This window comes from Oncorhynchus masou, unplaced genomic scaffold, assembly GCF_036934945.1.
Source record: "Oncorhynchus masou masou isolate Uvic2021 unplaced genomic scaffold, UVic_Omas_1.1 unplaced_scaffold_2556, whole genome shotgun sequence".
NCBI lineage: Eukaryota > Metazoa > Chordata > Actinopteri > Salmoniformes > Salmonidae > Oncorhynchus > Oncorhynchus masou.
In genome coordinates this window covers 9,085-36,982 of record NW_027016858.1, presented here as the reverse complement: position 1 = coordinate 36,982, position 27,898 = coordinate 9,085, and the positions used below count along the sequence as shown (strand labels likewise).

The following is a 27,898-nucleotide window of genomic DNA, read 5'->3' as shown; positions in this document are numbered from 1 at the left end:
CTCAATGGTGCAGCTTGTTTTTTCTTGTCCATTCCAAATCTTTTCAGCCTCCTGAGGGTAAAGAGGCATTGTCGTTCCCTCTTCAATGACTTGTGTTGGTGTGTTTGGGCCACAATAGTTCCTAAGTGACCTAGACACAGAGGAACTGAAAGCTCTCGACCCGCTCATCTACAGTCCCGTCGATGTGAATGGGGGTGCACTCGGCCCTCCGTTTCCTGTAGTCCATGATCAGCTCCTTTGTCTTGCTCACATTGAGGGAGAGGTTGTTGTCCTGGCACCACACTCTCATCGTCGTCGTTGATCAGGCCTACCACAGTCTTGTCATCAGTAAACTTAATGTTGGTTTTGGAGTTGTGGGTGAACAGGGAGTACAGGTGGGGACTAAGCATGCACCCCTGAGGGTCAGAATGGCAGATCTGTTGTTGGCTACCCTCGCCAACTGGGGGCATCAGGAAGTCCAGGATCCAGTTTCAGAGTGAGGTGTTAAGTCCCAGGGTCCTTAGCTTAGTGGTGAGCTTGGAGGACACAATGGTGTTGAACTCTGAGCTGTAGTCAATAAACAGCATCCTCAAGTAGGTGTTCCTTTTGTCCAAGTGGGAAAGGGCAGTGTGGAGTGCAATAGAGATTGTGTCATCTGGGGGATCTGTTGGGGCGGTATGGGAATTGGAGTGGGTCCAGGGTGTCTGATGGTGCTGATGTGATCCATTACCAGCCTTTCAAAGCATTTCATGGCTACAGATGTGAGTGTTATGGGAAAATAGTCATTTAGACAGGATATCTTGGCGTTCATGTGCACAGGGACTATGGTGGTCTGCTTGAAAGATGTAGGTATTACAGACTGGGTCAGGGAGAGGTAGAAAATTACAATGACGACACTTGCCAGCTGGTCAGTGCATTCTCTAAGTACGCGTCCTGGTAATCCTTCTGGCCCTACATTGCTTGCCTCGAAGCGAACATAGAATTTTGCTCATCTGGTAAGCTCGCATCACTGGATGTTCATAGCTGGGATTCCCTTTGTAATCTGTGATACTTTGCAAGCCCTGCCACATCCAACGAGCTCCAGAGCCAGTGTAGTAGGATTCGATCTTAGTCCTGCATTGACGTTTTGCCTGTTTGATGGTTGTTGGAGGGCATAGCGGCTGTCTGGGTTACTGTCTGGGTTACTGTCCCGCTCCTTGAAAGTGGCAGCTCTAGCCTTTAGTTCATCGCGGCCTGTAATCCATAGCTTCTGGTTGGGATATGTACGTACGGTCAGTGTGGGGACGACGTCGTCGGTGCACTTATTTATGAAGCCGGTGATGTGATAAACTCCTCAATACCATTGGATGAGCCCTGGGAAACATATTCCGGTCTGTGCTAGCGAAACAGTCCTGTAGATTTGCATCTGCTTCATTGGACAGTTTCTGTACTGAGCCTGATATGAAGAATAGCATGAGAGGAGCTATAAAACTGCAAATAGAAGTCTCTGTTCCATGGAAAAATCGATTGAAATCCATGAAGATAGCTGCTTTTCAAAGAAAGTGACGAAGCACACAAACTCATTGCTGTACTGTATGTAAATATATGCATTCTGGGGACATCGTTTCTTGTGTGAAGGATGTATAGCTACTTTCTGCGTGAAAGTATGGAGAAAGAGAACCAACAATATATTCATGCTCAGTCTTTTATTTCATTCATGCATCAGCCGTGGCAGGGGTCGATTGAACTTAGTTCTCTGCATAATTTCTATCATCCCACTTTGGCCCACATAACCTGAATTGAATGTATAGTAGAGCTGCAGCTCCAGCTCACCTGGTCACAGTCAATAGTTGTGTGCACAGAAGACCAGCCATGTAAATGTAAGTCACGCATTCATCAGTGAAGAGCCTGGAGAATGTAGGCTACTATACGATACGGTTGGTTTCTTTCTAGTGTGTGACATAGGGTTCCCATTTTTTCTCTACAATGGCGAATCACTTGAGAATGTGTATGTATACATACTCTATGTATAGTGTATGTCAATATGTTTAATGCTAGAATCCTTAGTTGCTACATCCATTTTGGGATTTATAAATGAATGATATATACCTATTGATTCTCTAAGAATATAAATTATGAATGCCTCATGAGCTTAGTTCAACTGTCGTACCCCATCTGAACCCAAAATATAAGCTTGTTTTATTCCAATGTTTGTAATCATGTAAACATATCTAAACAAACACTGTATAGCCTCAAAACTATACATTTGATATCATGGATGGCCAGTCTTTGCATCCATAGCTCTGTCTATTAATTTGAGAGTGGTTACATTTCTCCAGACCCATCCCTTAGCGTTTTAGCGAAACAGGGGTGGGGTGAACGATTTGTTATTGTTTCAATTAAGGATTCCTGCTTTAAGTGCACTTACGCAATGAAACCTTTTCCATTTGGTTTGGGCATTGTTCTCAGCCAGTCACACCAAATCAGAAAGATATTCTGATCTTCACGAAATATTCACACCCCTTGACTTTTTCCACATTTTGTTATATTATAAAGTGGGATTCAAATGGATTTAATTGTTGTTTTTTGTCAATGATCTACACAAAATACTCTTATGTCAAGAACAATTCTAACATTTATAAAAAATGTATGAAAAATAAAACACTAATATATCTTGATAACATAAGTGTTCAACCCCCTGAGTGATTGCAACTGTGAGTGTTTCTGGGTAAGTCTCGAAGAGCATTGCACACCTGGATTGTACAATACATATTTGTACATTATTCTTTTAAAAATTCTTCAAGCTCTGTCAAGTTGGTTGTTGATCATTACTAGACAGCCATTTCCAAGTCTAGCCATCGATTTTCAAGTCGAATTAAGTCAAAACTGTAACTAGGCCACACAGGAACATTCCCTGTCATCTTGGTAAGCAACTCCAGTGTATATTTGGCATTGTGTTTGATTATACTCCTGCTGAAAGGTGAATTTTTCTCCTAGTGTCTTTTGGAAAGCGACTGAACCAGGAACCCCTAGGATTTTGCCTGTGCTTAGCTCTATTCCGTTTCTTCTATCATCTAAAAAACTAGGAAGGACGTCTGTATTTTTTGAGTGACTGGTTATATTGATACACCATCCAAAGTGTAATTTATAACTTCACCATGCTCAAAGCTATATTCAATGTCTGCTTTTAACATGTTTTACCCATCTACAAATAGGTGCTCTTCTTTGCGAGTGATTGGAAAACCTCTCTGGTCTTTGTGGTTGAATCTGTGTTAGAAATCCACTGCTAGACTGAGGGACCTTACAGATAATTGTATGTGTAGAATACAGAGATAAAGTAGTCATTTAAATATCATGTTAAACACTGTTATTCCACACAGAGTGAGTCCATGACATGTTAATCAAGTGAACTTATTTAGGCTTTCCATAACAAAGGGGTTAAATACTTATTGACTCAAGACATTTCAGCTTTTCATTTTTAATTAATTTATCCAAATTTTGAACCATAATTCCACTTTGACATTATGAGGTATTGTGTGTAGGCCAGTGACAAAACTAAATTCAATAAATGTAATTTTGTGGAAAAGGTCAAGGGGTGTGAATACTTTCTGAAAGCACTGTGAATTCTCCAGTGGAAGGACTCTCTTACCCTTGCTAAGAAGAATTGAGTGTAACGGCTCTCCTCTTCGTCTGATGATGAAGAATAGGAATCATCGGACCAACACGCAGCGTGGTAAGTGTTCATAGTAAATTTTATTAAATAAACTGAACACTGAATGACAAAAAAAAACAAAAAACACAACAACAACAACAACAACAACAACAACGAGAGTGAATGAACAACACGAAACAGTCCTGTAAGGAGAAAAAACACAAAACAGGAAACAACTACCCACAAACACAGGTGGGAACAGGCTACCTAAGTATGGTTCTCAATCAGAGACAACGATTGACAGCTGCCTCTGACTGGGAACCATACCAGGCCAAACACATAGAAATACAACACACAGAACAAAACATAGAATGAAAAACATAGAATGCCCACCCCAACTCACGCCCTGACCAAACCAAAATAGAGACATAAAAAAGGAACTAAGGTCAGGATGTGACATTGAGACTGAAATCGACACCACAAAATTGGGTGCAATTCTGCTGAAGCAGGCCTTATCGCTCAAATGACTTTGCATCAGGAACAACAAATAAGGGGGACCTAAGTGATATTGCACTGTAGAGAAATGTTTCACTCTATACCCTGAAATGTTGACAACAAACAGTCCTGCAATATTGTGACAAGAAAGAACCATCCTAAGGGGATGAGTTTGAGTTTTATTCAGATTCGGACACATCACAGCTTGTATTACACTATCTTCTGACAGAGTAATTTTGTATACCCCATCAACTAATGTATGTGAGATTCTCTATGCATGAGAGCACCTGCGCTATGTGTACAGTTGGTTTCTGACCCTATCAGTGCACATGCCCATATGACTAGTCAGAACCCGCTATTCTTTGTCTGTCGACACCAAAGCTTCCACATGAATATAATTGAATGGGAATCTCTGTTCTAGTAATCCTACTTCTATGGAAACTCATCAGATTCTCCATTCCAACTCAGAGCCTTGACTCATTACCTCTGCACTGAGCAGGAGACACTGTGACAGGGATGGCTCTCTCACCACACAGCGCAGAGCACGGTGGAAGCCTTTCAAGTCACGCTGAAACACCCTCCAATATTTATAACCTTTCCATCAATAAAAGATCCCCCTTCAGTGAGGTAAGGGGGAAGAAAAGCAGGAATGGGGAGCATGTGAGAGAGAGAGAGAGAGAGAGAGAGAGAGAGAGCATTTAGCCAAGCACTGGACTGTACTCTAGGGGTAGGACAAATAGTGGCCAACAGGAGGGTAACCCAGACCAGACCATAGCTCAGCCTCACTGCCAGCCCACATATGCAGAGGCAGCCTCCGGTAAGAGTCATATAGACCCTTCAGTCATCGGAGAGGTGTCAACTGCTAAAGCTGATGTGCAAAGTCCTAGAATAGGTATTAACCAATGTATTGGACCTTATCAGAAAACATTCAAACATTAAGAACACCTGCTCTTTCCATGACATAGACTGACATAGACTGACCAGGTGAATCCAGGTGAAAGCTATGATCCCTTATTGATATCACTTGCTAAATCCACTTCAATCAATAGATGAAGGGGAGGAGACAGGTTAAAGAAGGATGTTTAAGCCTTGAGACAATTGAGACGTGGATTGTGTCTGTGCCATTCAGAGGGTAAATGGGAAAGACAAAACATTTAAGCGTCTTTGAACGGGTATGGTAGTAGGTGGCAGGCACACCGGTTTGTGTCAAGAAAACTGCTACACTGATGGGTTTTTAATGCTCAACCGTTTCCTGTGTATCAAGAATGGTCCACCACCCAAAGGACATCCAGACAACTTGACACAACTGTGGTAAGCATTGGAGTCAACATGGGCCAGCATGTCCCAATGAATTGAAGCTGTTCTGAGGGCAAAAGTGTGTTCCTAATGTTTGGTATGCTCAGTGTATAAGATAAAAGACAAATTAGTTTCACATTCTGAAGTCATATGAAGATATAGTCAACACAAGATATAGTCATATATGTTATCATTTTCTTGTTGTCTATTTATAAAAAATGTATTTCCTGCTACTGAAGAATGCTCTTAGTTGAAACATACAGCACAAGATTCACTCTTGTGTTGGGCATGGTTGGTGGACTGTTGGGTGTGGTTGGTGGACTGTTGGGTGTGGTTGGTGGACTGTTGGGTGTGGTTGGTGGACTGTTGGGCGTGGTTGGTGAGCTTTTGGGCGTGGTTGGTGCGCTGTTGGGCGTGGTTGGTGCGCTTAGTCTAAATATTGTGCGGGTGTATCAACTTCACACATAATACAACACACATACACCATACTCTATTTGCAGTCACATCAACTGCTGGAAAAAACACACGTTTGGAAGTTCTATATTTGTTTGTGTATTAATGTCCTATGTACTTTACTATAACCAAATTATACAGTATATAGATATACTGTATATATTTATAAACTCAGAAAAAAAAGAAACGTCCCTTTTTCAGGACCCTGTCTTTCAAAGATAATTCGTAAAAATATAAATAACTTCACAGATCTTCATTGTAAAGGGATAAACACAGTTTCCCATGCTTGTTCCATGAACCATAAACAATTAATGAACATGCACCTGTGGAACGGTTGTTAAGATACTAACAGCTTACAGACGGTAGGCAATTAAGGTCACAGTTATGAAAACTTAGGACACTAAAGAGGCCTTTCTACTGACTCAGAAAAACACAGAAAACAGAAAAACAATGTCCATACTGTGAGACGCCTAAAACAGCGCTTACAGGGAGACAGGACAGACAGTTGATCATCCTCGCAGTGGCAGACCACGTGTGACAACACTTGCACAGGATCGGTACATCTGAAAAACACACCTGCGGGACAGGTACAAGATGGCAACAACAACTGCCCGAGTTACACCAGGAACGCACAATCCCTCCATCAGTGCTCAGACTGTCCGCAATAGGCTGAGAGAGGCTGGACTGAGGGCTTGTAGGCCTGTTGTAAGGTAAGTCCTCACCAGACATCACTGGCAACTACGTTGCCTATGGGCACAAACCCACCGTCGCTGGACCAGAAAGGACTGACAAAAAATGCTCTTCACTGACGTGTCGCGGTTTTGTCTCACCAGGGGTGATGGTCGGATTCGCTTTTATCGTCAAAGGAATGAACGTTACACCGAGGCCTGTACTCTGGGGCAGGAACGATTTGGAGGTGGAGGGGCCGTCACGGTCTGGGGCGATGTGTCACAGCATCATCGGACTGAGCTTGTTGTCATTGCAGGCAACATCTCAACACTGTGCATTACAGGGAAGACATCCTCCTCCCTCATGTGGTACACTTCCTGCAGGCTCATCCCGACATGACCCTCCAGTATGACAATGCCACCAGCCATACTGCTCGTTCTGTGCGTGATGTCCTGCAAAACAGGAATGTCAGTTTTTTGCCATGGCCAGCGAAGAGCCCGGATCTCAATCCCATTGAGCACGTCTGGGACCTGTTGGATCGGAGGGTGAGGGCTAGGGCCCTTCCCCCCAGAAATGTCCGGGAGGTGCCTTGGTGCAAGGTCTTGGTGCCTTGCAGGTGCCTTGGTGGAAGATTGGGGTATTTCACAGCAAGAACTGGAAAATCTAGTGCAGTCCATGAGGAGGAGATGCACTGCAGTACTTAATGCAGCTGGTGGCCACACCAGATACTGACTGCTACTTTTGATCTAGACCCCCCCCCACTTTGTTCAGGGACACATTATTCAATTTCTGTTAGTCATGTCTGTGGAACTTTTTCAGTTTATGTCTCTGTTGTTGAATCTTGTTATGTTCATACAAATATTTACACATGTTAAGTTTGCTGAAAATCAACACAGTTGACAGTGAGAGAACGTTTCTTTTTTTGCTGAGTTTGTGAAATGAGATCATTAACGTTCAGTTCTTGGTATATCCAGGGCTTGTACTCCTCTACCTTCCATCTTAAGACTTCTAGTAACATGGTGTTGTGGTTACATAGATCCTCAATGTCCTTCAGGCTATAGGGACATTCTACTCCCATCATTAAAATGTAAATCACGACGGGGACTCGGGAGGAACGATCATATGCAGTGGTGATTTTAGCATGTAACTCTTGTGGGGCAAACAAAAAAAACGTGGGATGCATGTCAGCAAAGCCACAACACAACACTAAACAATATATTAATTGCACTATAACTGCGACAAACGGTGCCTACAAACTGTTAGGGCCTTCATAAAGCTAGCAAAACAGCAGTCCCAATATCTTACCACTGCTACACCTGGCTTTCAGCAGAGCCTTGTCTGGCAGCGATCATTTACTGCCTTTAAAAAAAACATAGCTTATATGGCAGACTTGGGGCATACAAACAGACAATGAGAGCTCTTACAATATTCAATGATTTAGGCTATTTGTGAACCACCAGGTTAGAACAGTAGGCGAAATGAAGTGGTGAAAATATACCAAATGATTAGGGTGAGGCACATTGAACGCCGTTTGGGTCTTTGTGTGTCGAAAAAGATACACGACATATAACACTATTTGATGAGTTAAATAAGCTTTTAACTTGACACATCAAATAACACAATTCTATTATACAATGTTGTGTGTGTTGAATTTGCACGTGCAAGCCAAGTGCCACCACTACTAACGTTATGTGTTTGCAATTCCGCGTAGACTAAATGGGCTACTAACAGCTTACTACACAACATACACTTAATATTACTTTCTTAGCTACAGTATACATTTCTCCCTTGCATATTGCATATTTCTCCCCTCATTTATGCAGCAGCATACAAGACATTTTTGGACTCACCTTGTGAAGGTGGCGCAGCGGTACTTTGTGGGCAAATGTTGTCATTAAACTTTGTCATCAAAGTCTGGCATTCTCTAGATTTATGGTGGTAACTCGGGGGAAAAAACACAGCCACTCCACTGAATAACAGGCTAACGTTAGTGGTTTCTTTGCAATGCTTGCAGTTAGCCACTGAGTCCTTCCAAATGACTCATTGTTGAATTTGCGATTTCCAACTTGTTGTGTAATCTTTGTATACAATGGCCGATGAGCACCGATACATTTTATCTATAATTTCTCTTCATATGACAAGGATTAAATAGGATTTGCCAGTAGAATGTCGACTTGATGACAACTGATTATGACTGCTAGCTAAGACTTTGAAAGTAAGATGTGACAGTCCAATTAAAGCTAATGTAGCTATAACTTGATTTGATGTCATTCTATCTGTGGCCAATGACCTTGAGCCTTCTTGGATGGGCACTTCTAATATAACTCGATGGCAGAACCCAAGGGGTTAAGATTTTCGAGCTGTAAACTTAGATTTGGGGATGACGTACTGTCCCACAAGTGACAGAAAACTGAGCCAATCATGACAGAAAACTGAGCCAATCAGGCACAACGCGCTGTATTTTCTGCTGGCTTGCCCCACCACCACAGAAAGCACTGCGCTAGGCTGAAACATCTGCATTTTGTAGCCTTACTCAAGAAAGCAAAAAAGAGACCGTGTTTGTATGCGGCCTTATTATCTCAATGACTTTTTTTGCGAACTGATGAGTGACACGTATTAATGCCAAAATAACAAGCAAAACAGGCAAGCCCCAAAAAAAGTAATTTGGGGGATTTTAATGGTAGAACAGGTTCTGAACCTGAATGTGTAGTAGACCCTGAGGGTAATAGACATATATTTGACATATACCCGAGTCCCATCACTAGTAATAGAAATAGCTCTGACCAGGTAGTGAACAAAAATGTAAAGGGGTTAGTGCATCTCTGTTGAGCCTTAGGCCTGTGTTTTTTTAATGGTATGATTAGATGGGATTCTAACTTACTGCTCAACTCTTGGGACGAGTGTTGTTGACTATGCAATCCCAGACTTGGATCCCTCCTCTATTAGTGCATTCACTGTCAGACCGCAGACACCATTGTCTGACCGCTGCCAGATTGTCTTTTTTAAAAGACTTCTCCACCCAAAGACCACACAAACAGAGCCCTGTACACTGCTTCATCTAAAGATGAACAGATCTACAGATGGGCTGCTGACAGCGCAACACACTTCAACACAACATTGCACTGCCCAGAAATCACAGCCTGTATAAATGATTTTCTTTCAAGTGCATTCAGCCCAAACCTCCCTGACATAAATTTGGCTGTGAATAAATTAAATGAGATCTATCATAAAGCAGCCACAAAAGAAAATTTATGCAAAATAAAAAACTGTTCTAATTGGAAACCTCAAAAAGAGAAATGGTTTGATGCTGAATGTAATCTCATAAGGAACAAATTGAGATCTTTATCAAATAGAAAACATCACTAACTACAGGTTAGAGACGTTCGGTAAGAATATTGTGTCACATTGAAAGAATACAAACAGAAGCATTATGACACCACTCTGAAAGATATTGAAGACTCCATTGATGGAAACCAGTTGTGGGAGAAATGAAATGGTCTAAATGGACAACAGAGGAATGACCTCGTCATTCAAAATGGCAACATTGTAAAATATCCTTTTGAAAGTCTTGATGGAATAATAGCATCAGAAGACCTTACTTTAAACCCCCAAAATATTCAAGAAAAATTCAGCTCCCTAGAACACACATTTAAAAACAACAAGAACCCAATTGACTACCAAATTACATGATTGAAGAAAATACAAAGCATGTGGCTCTGACAGCATCAGGAATGAAATGCTTAAACACAGTCCTCCTGAGCTGTAGACTGACAGTGGAGAGACCTTTAACAGGGGGCCTAAATCTGGTGCTTGGCTGGGAAGTAAGTAATTGTCACACACACACGCGCACAAACACAGTCACATCACACACAGTACAAACACACACACCTCTCTCTCTCAGTCCGTCACCAGCAGTAAGCCTCCACAGCTCTGGCATGTAATCGATCCTGTGACGATCAGTGTGACGGCCTTGACACAACTCTCTTGTCCTCCCCGCTGACACGTGCCGTCAGTCAGGTCGCCCCCCTCTCGTCATCTCCGTCACAGGCAGGCCAGGGTCATTACAGGGTTGGCAGCAGCAGTGTCTCCTCACCTGTCTGCCTGCCTACCTGTCTGTCTGCCTGTCTGTGCGTGTCGTTAAGTTGCTCAGAGCAGAGAGTAAAGTTTAAGCCCCAGATTTGAGCTTAGTTAGTGATTGCCAGAGAGGGTAAGCTAAATGACAGGTGTAGAAGTGGTGGAAGTCCCGAGTCAACACTGACATTGAGGAAGGGGGCTGGTGGTGTGTGTGGTGTGTGTGTGTGTGTGTGTGTGTGTGTGTGTGTGTGTGTGTGTGTGTGTGTGTGTGTGTGTGTGTGTGTGTGTGTGTGTGTGTGTGAGACAGGGGGTACAGCGGGTGCAAGCTTTGCAATCGCCCCTAAATAGATATGTAAACACTACAGTAATAACTAGGTACTTGAAGCTACTGTATGTGGACAGGACAAACTTAACACATACTATTCCTTAGACAGCCAACACAGGGGCCATTGCCAACTTAACACATTCTATTCCTTAGACAGCCAACACAGGGGCCATTGACAACTTAACACATTCTATTCCTTAGACAGCCAACACAGGGGCCATTGACAACTTAACACATTCTATTCCTTAGACAGCCAACACAGGGGCCATTGACAACTTAACACATTCTATTCGTTAGACAGCCAACACAGGGGCCATTGACAACTTAACACATTCTATTCCTTAGACAGCCAACACAGGGGCCATTGACAACTTAACACATTCTATTCCTTAGACAGCCAACACAGGGGCCATTGACAGAAGCATTACTTACTGTTAATGTATGCCTTTGTAGACATTCTTCATTCTCTTTTATAATGCTTCATCATATCCCCTCATACAATGGATCGTCTTTGTGATTTGCCTTTATTGGGCCAAGTTCACCCAGATATATTGTTCCTTGCAAGTGTGCAAAAAGTGGGTGACCTCTTGAGAGGGGTGAGAGATTCTTGATGGCTCTTTTGACACGGCAGCAGTCGGAAAGCAGTAACCTTCAGTGTCAAGATGATCCCAGGGCTGCCGCTGTGAAGCCATCTGGATCCCCCATTACCCCTGGCACATTCACATTAGCAAGCCTCCTGTGTGTGTGTGTGTGTGTGTGTGTGTGTGTGTGTGTGTGTGTGTGTGTGTGTGTGTGTTCTAGTAAGGAGTAAGCAAGGTTGTCATTGTTATGTAGAGGATCAGTCACCCCCCATGGAGCGGCCCAACAGCCCTGCATGTATTAAGTTTTGTTTTCTTGTAGACCTCTAGTGCTATCGAGGGATAACACATAAGATATTGAGAACTGGCACTGTGTCATTATACTGTAAATTCTAGATGCAACATTACATGAATGTATGTCAAAAATAGCACTATAGTTACTGTAGTTCTCACTAGCAACATCTCTAATGACCATGTGATGTCTTGAACATCTGCTATGGTGACTAATTATGTTTTCTGATGTTTTCCTCCATCTCTTGGGTGTCTACTTCCCTCCCACTAAAATATGTATTATTGTATGACTGATTTACAATCACAATCTGAAATACATAATTGTTCTGTGCATCCCTTGACTGTTTTGTTTGAGGCTGATTTGAAGTTCTTCTCTAACAAATCTGTTTTGTGATGACAAAGCCGTTTTTGACATCCCCATTCCCCTGTCCTGTAACGATTTCTGTCCCATTATACATAGTCACGTTTCTCAGTCGGAAAAATATCACTTGGCAAGGCTGCACTGGGAAGAGAGAATTTGTTCTCAGTAACTCAACAATAATACAATAGGTGAAAGTGTTGATAAAACGTGATAGGTGGTCGGTAATCTCAGCGTCGCCACGGTAACATGAGCATCACTCTTTATTTCTCTCTTTCTATCACACACACACACACACCTGGCCTCTCTATCAAAAACCTAATCTTGTGATAAAATGGAGTCTTGTCCTATTGCCCCATTTGTAATAGACACCATCTCTCCTCTAGGCTCTTTCTTGATACCTATTTCAGCTCGTCTGGAGAAACTTGGTACAAGCAAAATACTTTTTGTAATACGTAATGTAGGATTCTATCTCCCCCCCCTCTCTCTCTCTCTCTCTCTAGGTGCGAAGTTCATGGTTGCTCCAAGGTGGCCAATTCAAAAGGTAAGATTACTTGATCAGTAATCAGATCAGATACCTGCTTACATTCAGCTCACTGAGCTGTTGAGCTCCCTCAAAATAATGTAATGACGCCATCTTGTGGATTATTGAGGAACAAGCACTATCTCCATCTTCTGTAAAGTTGAGCTTCTGTTAACAATATTTCCATGTGACACAGGATCAGCCCTCAGACAGTGCAATCTTTGAGGGCATCAACCTAGGTGGAGGTTTCCATGGAGCTCCAGGGGAAGAGATATCCTCTAACCCCAGCCTCCCTAGTCCTAGCCCCAGGCAGCCCCTTCCTTACAGTGGCTGCCCCACCCATCCACCCCAACCTCCGGAGACCAACAGGCCGAAAGCCCCAGGCCACCAGTCACTAAACGCCATAGGAAGCTGCTGTTAAAGAGCGGTTCTGTAATTCCTGGTGGTGCCCCCCCTGCTGAGGAGGACCGTAAGTTACAGGGCATGGCTCATACCCAAGTGTCCCGCCACCACCTGCTGAGGGAGGTCTGCACCAAATACCAGCCGGGCGTCACCGAGCACCCCATATCCAGCCGGCAGGTGTCCCGGGTCTACGTGGAGGATAGGTGTTGTAACTTTAGTGGTTAATTTCATTGAGCATTATCTTCAGATATTATTTACAGTACATTTACAGTACATTATTTACAGTACAATACATTACATGATTTACATGTATAATTGTATTTCATTGCAATTCATGTTCAGGGCTGATCTAGAGGTCCCCCGTCCATGTAATTTTATTCATTGTGATCTAAAAGGCCTAACTGATCTTAAATCAGGACTCCCACTCTGAGATGTTAGATGTATACAGCCCCAGATAACTATTCATATATTTCTGTTGTATTGGTTAATTAATAATAGGTCAGGCCTGCTGTACTGTGAGGTGCCCAAAGCTGGCTGCTCCAACTGGAAGCGGGTGCTGATGGTCCTGGGAGGCAGTGCCACCTCCACGCATGGCATCGCCCACGACGACGCCCACTATGCCAACCAGCTCCGCCGACTGGACACCTACAGCCAGGCGGGCGTGGCAGAGCGCCTCCGCTCCTACACCAAGGTCCTCTTCGTACGGGAGCCCTTCGAGAGGCTGGTGTCGGCCTTCCGCGACAAGTTCGAGAGCCCCAACTCGTACTACCACCCGGTGTTTGGCCGGCCCATCATCTCCCGGTACCGGGCCAACGCCTCGCTCTCTGCCCTGAGGACCGGCGCCGGCGTCACCTTCAGGGAGTTTGTCCAGTACCTGTTGGATGTGAGGCGACCCGTGGGCATGGACATCCACTGGACGCCGGTCAGCCAGCTCTGCAGCCCCTGCCTGCTGCACTACGACTTCATCGGGAAATTCGAGAGCCTGAAGGAGGAGGCCAACTTCCTGCTGCGGAGTATCAGGGCACCTAGCAACCTCACTTTCCCTGACTTTAAAGACAGGAACCCCAAAGCAGAAAGGACTTCCTACACCATTACCCAGAGATATTTTGAACAGTTGAACACCACGGAGAGACAGAGGGCCTATGACTTTTATTACATGGATTATCTGATGTTTAAATACCCCAAACCCTATAAAGACCTGTACTGAAGTAGTGGCTGGATTGACACGTTTAGATGATTCATTTAAGATTATAAATATGAACATTACAGAAGAGATTATTATCCTGTGGGACTTGAATAAGCACTACAGACACATTGATGTAAACTATTCTACGTGTCTTATTTACATCTGGTTACAATTATGATTTGATGTGATTACTTTGAGCATAGGTTGTACAGCTTTTGGTCATAACACTTTGTATAGTGTGCGAACTGATGTGCTTTCTTTGTCAAATGCACTTTTATTGATTGGCAGACATACATACAACATCCTCTCAACAATCAACGAGATATTGCTCTCAATCAACAGCATAATGACTTCTATGAAGTGACCTATACTCTGAGTGAAGACTTTATTATCATCTCTTCATTTTCTTCTTTTTTTCAGCCTTGTTATATGAAGGTATACTTGTCATTTTGGGTCATCGTCAATCACTTTTAAAATGGAAAAGGTGTCTTGTTATTCTGCAGACCTTAATAAAAAAGAAGGAAAAGAGAGCCAAGCTATACTCTCCCAAAGCAAAGACTAGTGTTTGCAGATACTGCAGCAGATTTCACAGTTACTGAAATCCTACATTGCCTACTGATGAGAAGTACCATGTGTCTTAGACCATTTTAATATCATTCAATTTGATTTCAAAACCACATTTGCTCTTGAGGTATTTGTTTTCTATTTTACATACAGAACATACAACAAACTTGTTACAGTACGTACCTCAAGGCGGAAGGTAGCTTAGCGGTTAAGAGCGTTGGGCCAGTAACTGAAAGGTCGCTGGTGCAAATCCCGAGCCAATTAGGTGAAAAATCTGCCGATGTTCCCTTGAGCAGGACATGTAACACTAATTGCTCCTGTAAGTCGCACTGGATAAGAGCACCTGCTAAATGAAAACAAACTAAGGGACAGGAAACACATGAAATAAGGGACAGGAAAAATATATCAATGTCAGTTGGTAGCTCAGTTGGTAGAGCATGGTGCTGCCAGGGTTGTGGGTTCGATTCCCACAGAGGAACAGTACGAAAAAAGTATCAAAATGTATGCACTCACTAATATAAGTCACCCTGGATAAGAGTGTCTACTAAAATGTAAAATATTGCCTTTCAGATACAACTGTGGGTTCATGATCTTTGATCCTGTAATGTACAATAGGGTTTCTGGGTCATTGTATAGGCCTCATGTTACAATACTAATGATTACACTGTAAAGAGTAAATGTATTGTTTTACATGTCTGTGCAGAATCTACAACACACAATTTCAATCCCCTAGCCTTAACACTGCCAATTTTGCTAATTTTGTTTGGGTTTTAATTTGTTTGGGTTTTAAAGCACCATTACCATTTAATAAATGTTTTATCAAGCCTTTACTAATTAAACAAAAACATTTCTCTGTTGTTTTTCTACATCTGATTTTTGGAAAAAGTGACAAAAATGTGTTACAAAGAACCCTTTTGGAACCCTTTTTTCTAAGAGTGTAGAACAATAGCTATTAAATGGGAAATGTTTTACGTTGTTCAAGCTAAAAAATCATTTCCTAACAGACACAATAAAGTAATTATCAAGCATTCTCATCAGTGCATCATGTCACCATCAGGTTTGAGAAGCATATCTACATCCCTCTCCTAGAACAGCCAGCTATGTCCCAGATGTTCCGGCTGCACCTGGGCAACACGCGTCACAGCATCAGTGACACAGACCTGTGTAAGCTCGCCAAAAAGACAGAGAGCTACTCCGATGTCAGCGTCATCGTATGAGATGCCCTGATGCAGCCTGTCAGGAAACTGCAGTCAGCCACACACTTCAAAAAGGTCATTTATACACACAATAGTAACTCTATTGCAGTCGACTCTTGCATACAACACTAAAGGTGCATCTCTTTCTCAACCTTTAAGGATATTTAAGATAGTGTGTTGTTGTAATGGTACTATAGGTGCAAGGTCCATCCAGTGCCAACAGTCAATTGATGGTGGATGACCTTCTGACCCCGTGCTCGCCTGGGGACCCGGGAGCCATAGAATTGACCTGGATGGATGGGCCTAGCGACAAAATTCCGGAGCCCATCATCTGCATGGTAAGAAACAGACATTGTCAAAGACTCCAGCCACCCTAGTCTTAGACTGTTCCCTCTGCTACCGCACGGCAAGTGGTACCGGAACGCCAAGTCTAGATCCAAAAGGCTTCTCAACAGCTTCTACCCCGAAGCCATAAGATTCCTGAAAAGCTAATCAAATGGCTATTTGCATTGCCCCCCCTTTTACGCTGCTACTATTCTCTGTTTGTTATCTATGTATAGTCACTTTAACTCTACCTACATGTACATATTACCTCAATTACCTAGACTAACCTGTGCCCCCGCACATTAACTCTGTACCGGTACCCCCTGTAAATAGCCTCGCTATTGTTATTTTACTGATGCTTTTGAATTATTTTTAACTTTTTATTTTCTATTTTTTACTTATATATTTACTTATATATTTTTTACTTAACACTTTTTATTTTTTTTCTTAACTTCTTAAAACATTGTTGGTTAAGGGCTTGTAAGGAAGCATTTCACTGTTGTATTTGGTGCATGTGACAAATAACATTTGATTTGATTTGACATTCACAGCACAGACATACTCACTGTGTTCATTGACATTCACATTCACAGCTCACAAACATGCTGAAACATGTTGTTTCAACATACACATCCTGGCATTGCACACTGACTCTCACATTTGTGTAATTGCTGGACCATGCTAATCCTTTTGTTGGTTTTCTCTGTGTCCCTCTGCCCTCCAGTCTGACATGCTGCACTCACGATCCACCACACGGCCCACAGTCAACACTGAGGACTTGTTCAAGATCAGGAAGTTCAGAGAGGACTTTGGACAGGAGGGCTGAAAGGTCCTGGTCACCCGGGGAGTTCACTTCTCCTCACCCTGTCTCTCCTCCTCTCAAGCCCCATTCGTACATCCTCCTGTCAAATACAGTAGTGGCTACAGAAGCTACAGTACTACCACACTAGAAACTTAGACTTGTTTGGCTAAACTGCATTGGCAAGAATGATGGAGCATTTTAACTTCATGCATATTCTTTCCCTGTGATCATACACAGATTCCTGTAGACTAAAATACTATTTCTTTCTTTGCCATCCTGCACTTTTTTAAGTTGTTTTTTTGAAGTGACTCATTATGATGGAGTGGTGTTGAAGCGCTTTGAACAATTACGTTTTCTTGTCTTGCATGTGTGTAATTGCATGTGTTTTATTCAATGTGTAAGTCTTAATATATGTATTTTATGTGTATGATTGCTCGCTTTACTTTGCTTTTAAATTCCTTGAGTATTGACTGACCGTAGCTGCACCAGGTTTGCCACTTGTCCCAGTCCCCACTAGAGCTACCCCTTCATTACAGGCAGTGTTACTTACAGTATTTATGATTATTTATTATTTATTATATTTCATTTCATCAACATTTTTGTTGTGAATGCATGACTGATGATGTACAGAGCTCATCATTGAGTGAGAGAGGTGTTTACACTGAAGTATCTCTGTATTTTTCTGCATTATATTTTCATTTTGACTGAAGCCCTTTTTTATTGCTGGATTTGAACATTGAAAATAATAGTTCCACGATACACTTTCATATTGTTCCAACACTGTTGTCATAATAGTATTGCTATGGCTCTGTATAATTGGGGGAATATTGGTTGAGTAATAGTGAAGTCAGTTCTGGTCCCAGAGGGGTTCTCACTGCTGCTACACGTAGCCATGATGACCAAGTTACCCTGACTTAATAAAAGACGAATACAAAAATAAGATGTGCTTGTTATTACTTTATTTTAACTTTACATTAAACTTACATCTTACTTTTGCTGTCATACCTATAAAGAAGAAAATGGCTGCACTTAAGAGTTACACATTCATTTAATACAGAGCCCATATAATGGAGTTATATGACACAGACTACAGTGTAAAGTAATAAAGCAAAAATAAAAAATCTCAATCCCATCATTAGTTAGGCGTTTTAACTGACACTAGATAGGGTAGTTGTTCAAATTGAAATGTTGTATTACTAGGTCTCTCTTTATGTTATGTAAGCTGCACTGCAATTGAGTTTTCTTTAACTGCCAATGTGCTCCATTGTGGCACATGTATTTGTGTAAATAAAATCTATCTATTCAGCCTGGTCTCATAGACGAAACGTAACACAGTAAATGGAAATCCGGGACATTCAAATTAGTAAAATATGTTACGTTTAGTATGGTTACATAAGACAAAAGATTACTTAAGGCAAAAACTAAAGGAGGGTGATTGGTCGGGTGGGCGTATAATACCAATGTCTGGTAACCCAAAGGTTGTATGTTTCAAATCTCATCACTCGCAACGTTAGCATTTTAGCTAATTAGCTACATTGTAACTACTTACTACTTTTTAGCTACTTGCTACTAAAGTTGCAAATTAGAGTCTCTATTGAACAAATTCAGGTACATTCATCCCCATTTCATTCTGTTTGCTTCCGTTTAAGAAACGTTTTCCAACAGAATTGGTGGAATGAACACAGCACTAATCACCACAAACACAATTCACTTTCATAGCATCCACATATAATCAGCATGATCATTTGATCTTCATATAATTCCTTCTCGCATCTGCGTGCTCTCCTATTCTCATCTTTTCTGTTCGCATGAGGATTTCAGTGCACAATACAACAGCTGTCTTTGACCTTGCAAAAACAACTTTCCAATCCAAACCTTCATAACATAACTGCGATCCGCTACACACAAACTACATCGTTGTCACTTAACGTTATAGTCAACATAGCTAGCTACTAGAACTAATGCGTTAATAAACTCGCTACAGCCATGTAGTACAGTGTACAGCAAGAGCTTAAGCAGTTACACCGGCGCACCCTGGCGGCAGTACATTTATAAATCCAAAAGCTACCTTCACTTAGAAGAGTTCCAGTGTTGGATAGCCATAGCCAGCTAGCTAACATAGCATCCCTCTCCGTTTGAGCCGGGTGTTTGAGTAGGCTAAACTAGCAAGCTGCATTTGCCAGTTAGTTAAGTGAATGTGAAAGTGGGGGAACAAATATATAGCTAGCTCTCTCTCTCTTTCTCTCTTGTTTCTCATTCTTTTTTGAAGAAATTAATTTGTACAAAACTGTTCAACTATTGTCTTTCTCTCTCTTTGAGTCATCTACTCACCACAATTGATGCACAAGTGGCAAATCAAATGTGCACTAGCTAGCTGTAGCTTATGCTTTCAGCACTGGGTTCATTATCTGATCCTTTGATGGATCAAAAACATGTCAGTTCATACTGCAAGAGCTCTGTTGGGTTGGAGGATGTCCAGAAGTTGTCATAATTTCTGTATAAATCTATGGAAAGGGGTGAGAACCATGAGCCCCCTAGGTTTTGTATTGAAGTCAATGTACCCAGAGCAGGACGGAAACAAGCTGTCATCCAGTTACATCGTGGTGCTACCCCAGAGAGTGCTGTTGAGGCTACCATAGACCTTCATTGCAAAACAGTGTGTTTTAATCACAGGAGGTTGGTGACACCTTAATTTGGGAGGACAGGGCCCGTGGTAATGGCTGGAACAGAATTTATGGAATGCTATCAAATACATTAAACACATGGTTTAATGCCATTCCATTTGCTTCGTTCCAGACATTATTATGACCCGTCCTCTCCTCAGGAGCCTTCACTGGTTTTGATCAATTATTTGGTGACGGGAATATATCTAGTATAGCTTAATCTAAAAAGGATTCCTTTTTTATTATTTCACTATTTTTATTTTTATGAAATTCACTGTGGGGGGGGGGTGGTCCTACCCTTCCACTGATACAAAATGGAATTCATAACATATCATACGAATTGTAATTCGTAACGTTATACAAAATGGAAGATGGACATCCACAAATTAATACATACCAGAGGTGGGACCAAGTCATTGTTTTACAAGTTACAAGTAAGTCTCAAGTCTTAGCACTCAAGTCCCATGTCAAGACAGGCAAGTCCGAGTCAAGTCTCAAGTCAAGACCGACAAGTATCAAGTCAAGTCTGAAATCCTAAACTTTGAGTTTCGAGTCCTAAACAAGTCATAACGTGCTCTTCACCAAATGTAGTACCATTTCATATTTTTAACAAGAGTAATAGTTAGTATATTACATTTAAAAATATCTATATATTTATTACTGTCACGTCTAATCAAGGTGGGTGGAATCAGGAGCAGAGAGCAGATAGCGATATGAAAGCTTTATTCTCCGGTGAACAAGAAACACGGTCAACCCAATACACACAGGGTGAATAATCCAACACAGGATAAAAGACGAACCGGAGAATAAGAACACAAGATACACCAACAGACATTGATGACAAATAAACACCCCCCCCAAATAAATACCCCCCCCCCTGACGCGCGGCTCCCGCAGCGCGCCGCCACCGTCCTTGAGGATGACCCGGAGGATGAGGTGCTGGGAGATCCGTGTGGAGGCGGTGGAATTCTATCAGGAGAGAAGGGTCCAAAATGTCCCCCACCGGAACCCAGCATCTCTCCTCTGGGCCGTACCCCTCCCAGTCCACGAGGTACTGTAGGCCCCCCACCCGGCATCTCGAATCCAGAACTGTATATGCCGGGGACCCCTCGATGTCCAGAGACCTCAGGCACCTCACCTTCTTGCAGAGGACCAGCCACCACCGGTCTGAGGAGAGACACATGAAACGAGGGGTTAATACGGTAATACCTAGGAAGTTGTAACCTATAACACACCTCGTTTATTCTCCTCAGGACTTTGAACGGCTCCACACACTGCGGCCCCAGCTTCCGACAGGGCAGGCGGAGGGACAGGTTTCGGGTCGAGAGCCAGACCCTGTCCCCCGGTGCAAACACGGGGGTCGCACTGCGGTGCTGGTCAGCGCTCCTCTTCTGCCGTTCTCCCGCTAACCGTAATGAGTCCTGAACGGCTTTCCAGGTGTACTTGGAGCACTGTACCCATTCCTCCACCGCAGGAGCCTCGGTCTGACTCTGATGCCATGGAAACACTCAAAGGGAGACAAGTTGGTAGAGGAGTGGCGTAAGGAGTTCTGGGCTAGTTCGGCCCATGGAACATACCTTGCCCACTCACCAGGCCGGTCCCGACAATAGGACGGCAGAAACCTGCCCACATCCTGGTTTACGCGCTCCACCTGCCCATTACTCTCGGGGTGAAAACCTGAGGTTAAGCTAACCGAGACCCCCAGTATCTCCATAAACGCCCTCCACACTCTGGACGTGAATTGGGGACCCCGATCAGAGACGATGTCCTCAGGCACCCCATAGTGCCAGAAGACATGGGTAAACAAAGCCTCAGCAGTCTGCAGGGCCGTAGGGAATGAGACGACAGGACTTAGAAAACCGATCCACAACGACCAGGATCGTAGTACTTCCCTGGGACGGGGGAAGGTCGGTAAGAAAGTCCACCGATAAGTGTGTCCACGGCCGTTGTGGAACGGGGAGGGGTTGTAATTTCCCTCTAGGCAGGTGCCGAGGAGCCTTGCTCTGAGCACACACTGAGCAGGAGGAGACATAAAATCTCACGTCTTTTGCCAGTGTGGGCCACCAGTATCTCCCTCTCAGACTCTGCACTGTCCTCTTGATACCAGGATGACCTGAGGAGGGAAGAGTATGAGCCCACCGAATCAGCTTGTCCCGGACCACCCTCGGCACGTACTTGGTCCCTACTGGACAGTTAGGAGGAGCCGGCTCTGACCGTGAGGCCCTCTCTATCTCAGCATCCACCTCCCATACCACCGGTGCCACGAGACATGACGGTGGAATGATGGGAGTTGGCTCAACTGACCGTTCCTCTGTATCATAGAGGTGAGACAGTGCGTCAGCTTTGGTGTTTTGGGAGCCTGACCGATATGTGAGGGTAAACTGGAACCTGGTAAAAGACATGGCCCATCTAGCCTGACGTGGATTTAGTCTCTTAGCTGCCCGGATGTACTCGAGGTTACGATGGTCAGTCCAGATGAGAAAAGGGTATTTGGCCCCCTCAAGCCAATGTCTCCACACCTTCAGAGCCTTGACTACAGCTAACAACTCCCGGTCCCCCACATCATAGTTTCGCTCCGCTGGGCTGAGCTTGCTCGAAAAGAAAGCACACGGGCGGAGCTTGGATGGCACGCTGGAACAGCACGGCTCCAACCCCAGCCTCGGACGCATCCACCTCCACTATGAACGCTAAAGAGGGGTCCGGATGCGCCAACACGAGCGCATTGGTGAACAGCTCCTTCAGACGACTGAAAGCACTGTCCGCCTCTGCTGACCAGCGCAAGCGCACCGGTCCTCCCTTCAGCAGTGAGGTGATGGGAGCAGCCACCTGACCAAAACCCGGATAAACCTCCGGTAGTAATTGGCAAACCCTAAAAACCGCTGCACTTCTTTCACCGTGGTCGGAGTCGGCCAATTACCCACGGCTGTAACGCGATCATCCTCCATCACCACCCCGGAGGTGGAAATACGATACCCCAGGAAGGAAACGGACTGTTTGAAAAACTGACATTTCTCCGCCTTGCAATACAGGTCATGCTCCAGTAGTCGCCCAAGTACCTTACGCACCAGAGACACATGCTCCGCGCGTGTGGCAGAATAGATCAAGATGTCATCAATGTACACTACCACTCCCTGCCCGAGCAGGTCTCGGAGAATCTCATCTACGAAGGATTGGAAAACAGCTGGAGCATTCTTCGACCCGTATGGCATGACGAAGTACTCATAATGACCAGAAGTAGTACTAAATGCGGTTTTCCACTCATCTCCTCCCCGGATACGTACCAGATTATACGCGCTCCTCAGGTCCAGTTTTGTGAAGAAGCGCGCCCCGTGAAATGATTCCATTGCCGTAGCGATGAGAGGTAGTGGGTAACTAAACCCCACTGTGATGGAAGTTAGACCTCTATAATCAATACACGGACGCAGACCTCCATCCTTCTTCTTCACAAAAAAGAAGCTCGAGGAGACGGGTGATATGGAGGGCTGAATGTACTCCTGTCCCAGCGATTTAGAAACATATGTTTCCATCGCAACTGTCTCCTCCTGGGACAATGGATACACGTGACTCCTAGGAAGTGCAGCATTTTCCAGAAGGTTTATCGCGCAGTCCTCTCGACGATGAGGTGGTAATTGGGTCGCCTTCCCTTTACTGAAGGCGATAGCCAAATCGGCATATTCAGAGGGAATGCGCACGGTGGAAACTTGGTCTGGACTCTCCACCGTAGTCGCACCAACGGCAACTCCTATACACCTACCTGAACACTCCTCTGACCACCCCTTAAGAGACCCCTGTCGCCAGGAAATCACCGGGTTGTGTTGAGCTAACCAGGGAACCCCCAACACCACTGGAAACGCAGGTGAATCTATAAGGAACAAGCTAATCTGCTCCTTATGATCACCCTGCGTTACCATGTCCAGCGGCACCGTAGCCTCCCGAATTACTCCTAGACGAGTTCCTCTAGCACCGGTCGGACGTGTGCCCTCGTCGACCACAACTGGTGCAGGAGGACACTCCTCCTCCGGTCCCCCTCGAAGCCGTACCTCCTAATTCCATAGGGATAGGAACAGGGGGGCTGGGGATTGGAAACGAGAGGACCTGATCCGAACGCCCGCGAGCAGCCAGCAGGTTGTCGAGACGGATAGCCAGATTGATAAGTTCATCCAGTGTGAATGTGGTGTCCCGACATGCCAGCTCCCTGCGGACGTCCTCCCTGAGACTACATCTAAAATTATCAATCAAGGCCCTGTCGTTCCATCCTGCTCCTGCTGCCAAAGTCCTAAACTCAAGGGAAAAATCCTGTACGCTCCTCGTCTCCTGACGCAGGTGGAACAGCCGTTCACCCGCCGCCCGACCCTCAGGTGGATGGTCAAAAACAGCTCGGAATCGGCGGGTGAACTCTGGGTAATTATCCTTAGCCGAGTCCGAACCATTCCACACTGCGTTGGCCCACTCGAGGGCTCGCCCAGTCAAGCAGGAGACGAGGGCACACACGCTCTCCTCTCCAGAGGGAGCAGGACGCACGGTAGCCAGGTATAGTTCCAGTTGAAGGAGGAAACCCTGGCACCCAGCCGCCGATCCGTCAAAGAGCCCCGGAGCCAGATGTGGTCGCAAAAACAGGAGGTGCTGGAGAAGGGGTTGCTAGAGATGATGTGGGGAGGCCACTCCTCTCCCATCGATCCATTCTCTCCATCATTTGGTCCATAGCAGAACCAATCCGGTGAAGCACGCTGGTATGATGGAGGACCCTCTCTTCCATCGATGGGAGAGGAGACGCTGCTGCTCCTGCTGATTCCATGGGGGTGCAGGATTCTGTCACGTCTAATCAAGGTGGGTGGAATCAGGCGCATAGAGCAGATAGCGATATGAAAGTTTTATTCTCCGGTGAACAAGAAACACGGTCAACCCAATACACACAGGGTGAATAATCCAACACAGGATAAAAGACGAACCGGAGAATAAGAACACAAGATACACCGACAGACATAGATGACAAATAAACAATCCCGCACAAAACAAGGGCGGGACAACCTACATTATATACAGACACTAATTAACTAAACAACACACAGGTGAAACCAATCAGACAAAACCAACAGCTACACGAAAAGGGATCGGTAGTGGCTAGTAGGACAGTGACGACGACCGCCGAGCACCGCCTGAACGGGCAGGAGAGCCAACCTCGGCGGAAGTCGTGACAATTAAACATTATATTTCCATGGAAATACATGGGTAGCCATGAGAAAGGTCCATGTTGATATATTAATGAAGGGATCTGGTGGTTAACTAAGACTCTCTCATGACTTTCAAAACACCATTTGACTTGACTTGTGGAGTGGCAATGCAAACCTCTTGTCAATGATGTAAATACTGACACTTATTTGTAAATGGAGTGTATTTGACTGTTTTTCACTGTCATGGTAATGTTACTCTTGTTTACTAACCCAATTTCCCATAGGGATAATATAGGTTGTTTGACCGCATCATGTCTTGTCTCTATTGTACAGTAAACAGTTCTGGGGAAGAAATGGTGGGGCTGAAAGACACACTCAAACCTGAGTGTTAAGAAGGATAAGTCCAAACAAATGAGTGTGTGAATATGCACTCCAACAAGCTACCAAGTTAACTGAAGTTCAACCAAGAGGCCTGTAACAGCAGTTAGTGTAATAACACCGGTTAATCTACATAGAGGCAGTATTTAGTCAAATGTTACAATGTATGCATCAACATTAAACTAATTGGGACACTAATTTTAATTAAAGATAAGATCAAACAAAAGACATGGGTGCTCTTTCAGTTTATTGTGAAACCTTTCATCTTTGCCTTTCAATGCCTTAGCTTTGAATTGTAAATGTTATATAGAGAACAACAATATCAACACAACATGTAACGTGTTGGTCCCATGTTTCATGAGCTGAAATAAAAGACCCCAGAAATGTTCCACACCCACAAATAGTTTATTTCTCTACAAATTTGTGCACAATCCCTGTTAGTTTCTCCTTTACAAAGATAATCCATTCACAAGACAGGTGTGACATATCAAGAAGCTGAATAAACAGCATGATCAATACACAGATCATTACACACAGCACAGAAGTTTTGAAGGGGAGTGCAATTGGCATGCTGACTGAAGGAATGTCCACCAGAGCTGTTGTCAGATAATTTAATGTCAATTTCTCTACCATAAGCCACCTCCAATGTTGTTTTAGAGAATTTGGCAGTACATCCAACTGGCCTCACAAACACAGACCACGTGTATGGCGTTGCTTGGGCGAGCGGTTTGCTGATGGTGGAGGTGGGGTTATAGCATGGGCAGGCATAAGCTACAGACAACGAACATAAATGTATTTTATCAATGGCAATTTGAATGCACAGAGATACCGTGACAAGATCCTGAGGCCCATTATGGTGCCATTCATCCGCCGCCATCGCTTCATGTTTTAGCATGATAATGCACGGCCCTATGTCACAAGGCTCCGTTCACAATTCCTGGAAGCTGAAAATGCACCAGTTCTTCCATGGTCTGCATACTCACCAGATATGTACAGATACCCCAAAAAATTACTTAAGTAGTACTTTAAAGTATTTTTACTGAAGTACTTTACACCACTGCTGACTGGTTTTCTGATCCACGCCCCATGCCTTTTTGGGGGGATGAATGTGCGCTAATAAAAAAGGAGCCCTTTGAAGTGATTGTTTGACAATCAGATGAAAACATCAAAACTGGTTGTTTTTGCTACAACTTAAATTTACCTGCAAAAACAGCCTGGTCTCATAGGCTAGACGTAATACAGTAAACGTAAATCCGGGAAACAAATTAATACGATATGTTACATTTGGTATGGTTACATAAAACAGATTGAGAGGCAAAATCAAAAGTAGTGTGGTTGCTCAGGGTGGATGGGTAACGTCTAGCAAAGTAAAAGTATAAATCATTTCAAATTCCTTATCTTAAGCAAATGTAACGGCGTTCGTCTGTTGAAGGAGGAGCGGACCAAAATGCAGCGTGGTGGTTACTCATGTTTATTAATGAAAATAAGACTAGACGTGAAATAACTGAATGTACAAAACAACAGACGGAACGTGAAAAACTATACAGCCTATTTTTTTTAATAAAAAATAATTTATTATCTTCAATACCATTCATTCTTTACAACTCATAATTTACATACATACTCAAATTGTTATGTACTTGAGTGAAGACCCAAAAGCGGTTTTAACAGAAAACAGAGTTCTTTAATGAAAAACAGGAATGGCATAAATCCTCTTCCAACGTAGTCAATGGAACAAAAGAACGTAGTATAATGCAGGATGCACCTGCCAGGCAGACTCCGACAGGATAGGACAAGGTGGAAGCAAACGGGACGACAGCTTGCTTCTGGCATCAAAAACACAAACAAGAATCAGACACTGAAAGTAGCAGGAACAGAGAGAGAAATAGAGACCTAATCAGAGGGGAAGAGAGAACAGGTGGGAAAGAGTGAATGAGCTAGTTAGGGGAGATGTAGAACAGCTGAAGAATGAGAGACAGAGAAGGTAACCTAAAAAGACCAGCAGAGAGAGACAGAGTGAAGAGAAAGGACAGGAACAGACATAACAAGACATGACAGTACCCCCCACTCACCGAGCGCCTCCTGGCGCACTCGAGGAGGAAACCTGGCGGCAACGGAGGAAATCATCGATCAGCGAACGGTCCAGCACGTCCCGAGAGGGAACCCAACTCCTCTCCTCAGGACCGTACCCCTCCCAATCCACTAGGTACTGATGACCACGGCCCCGAGGGCGCATGTCCAAAATCTTACGAACCCTGTAGATGGGTGCGCCCTCGACAAGGATGGGGGGGACGAGCGGGGGCGCGAAGAACGGGCTTAACACAGGAGACATGGAAGACCGGGTGAACGCGACGAAGATAGCGCGGGAGAAGAAGTCGCACTGCGACAGGATTAATGACCTGAGAAATACGGAACGGACCAATGAACCGCGGGGCCAACTTGCGAGAAGCTGTCTTAAGGGGAAGGTTCTGAGTGGAGAGCCATACTCTCTGACCGCAACAATATCTAGGACTCTTGGTCCTACGCTTATTAGCGGCCCT

At 44.0% G+C, this 27,898-nt stretch overlaps 1 protein-coding gene and 1 pseudogene across 1 annotated transcript; both read left to right on the top strand.

Annotated features, from left to right (window-relative positions):
• Window positions 1–13,034: 13,034 nt before the first annotated feature.
• LOC135539261 (carbohydrate sulfotransferase 8-like) lies at window positions 13,035–15,642 on the top strand. The gene is made up of 2 exons (XM_064965087.1): window positions 13,035–13,277; window positions 13,573–15,642. Exons 1-2 carry the CDS (start codon window positions 13,156–13,158, stop codon window positions 14,279–14,281), a joined length of 831 nt encoding a protein of 276 aa, XP_064821159.1. The 5' UTR covers window positions 13,035–13,155; the 3' UTR covers window positions 14,282–15,642.
• Window positions 15,643–15,836: 194 nt separating this feature from the next.
• On the top strand, window positions 15,837–17,170 carry LOC135539262 (vacuolar protein sorting-associated protein 4A-like; annotated as a pseudogene).
• The last annotated feature ends 10,728 nt before the right edge of the window (window positions 17,171–27,898 follow it).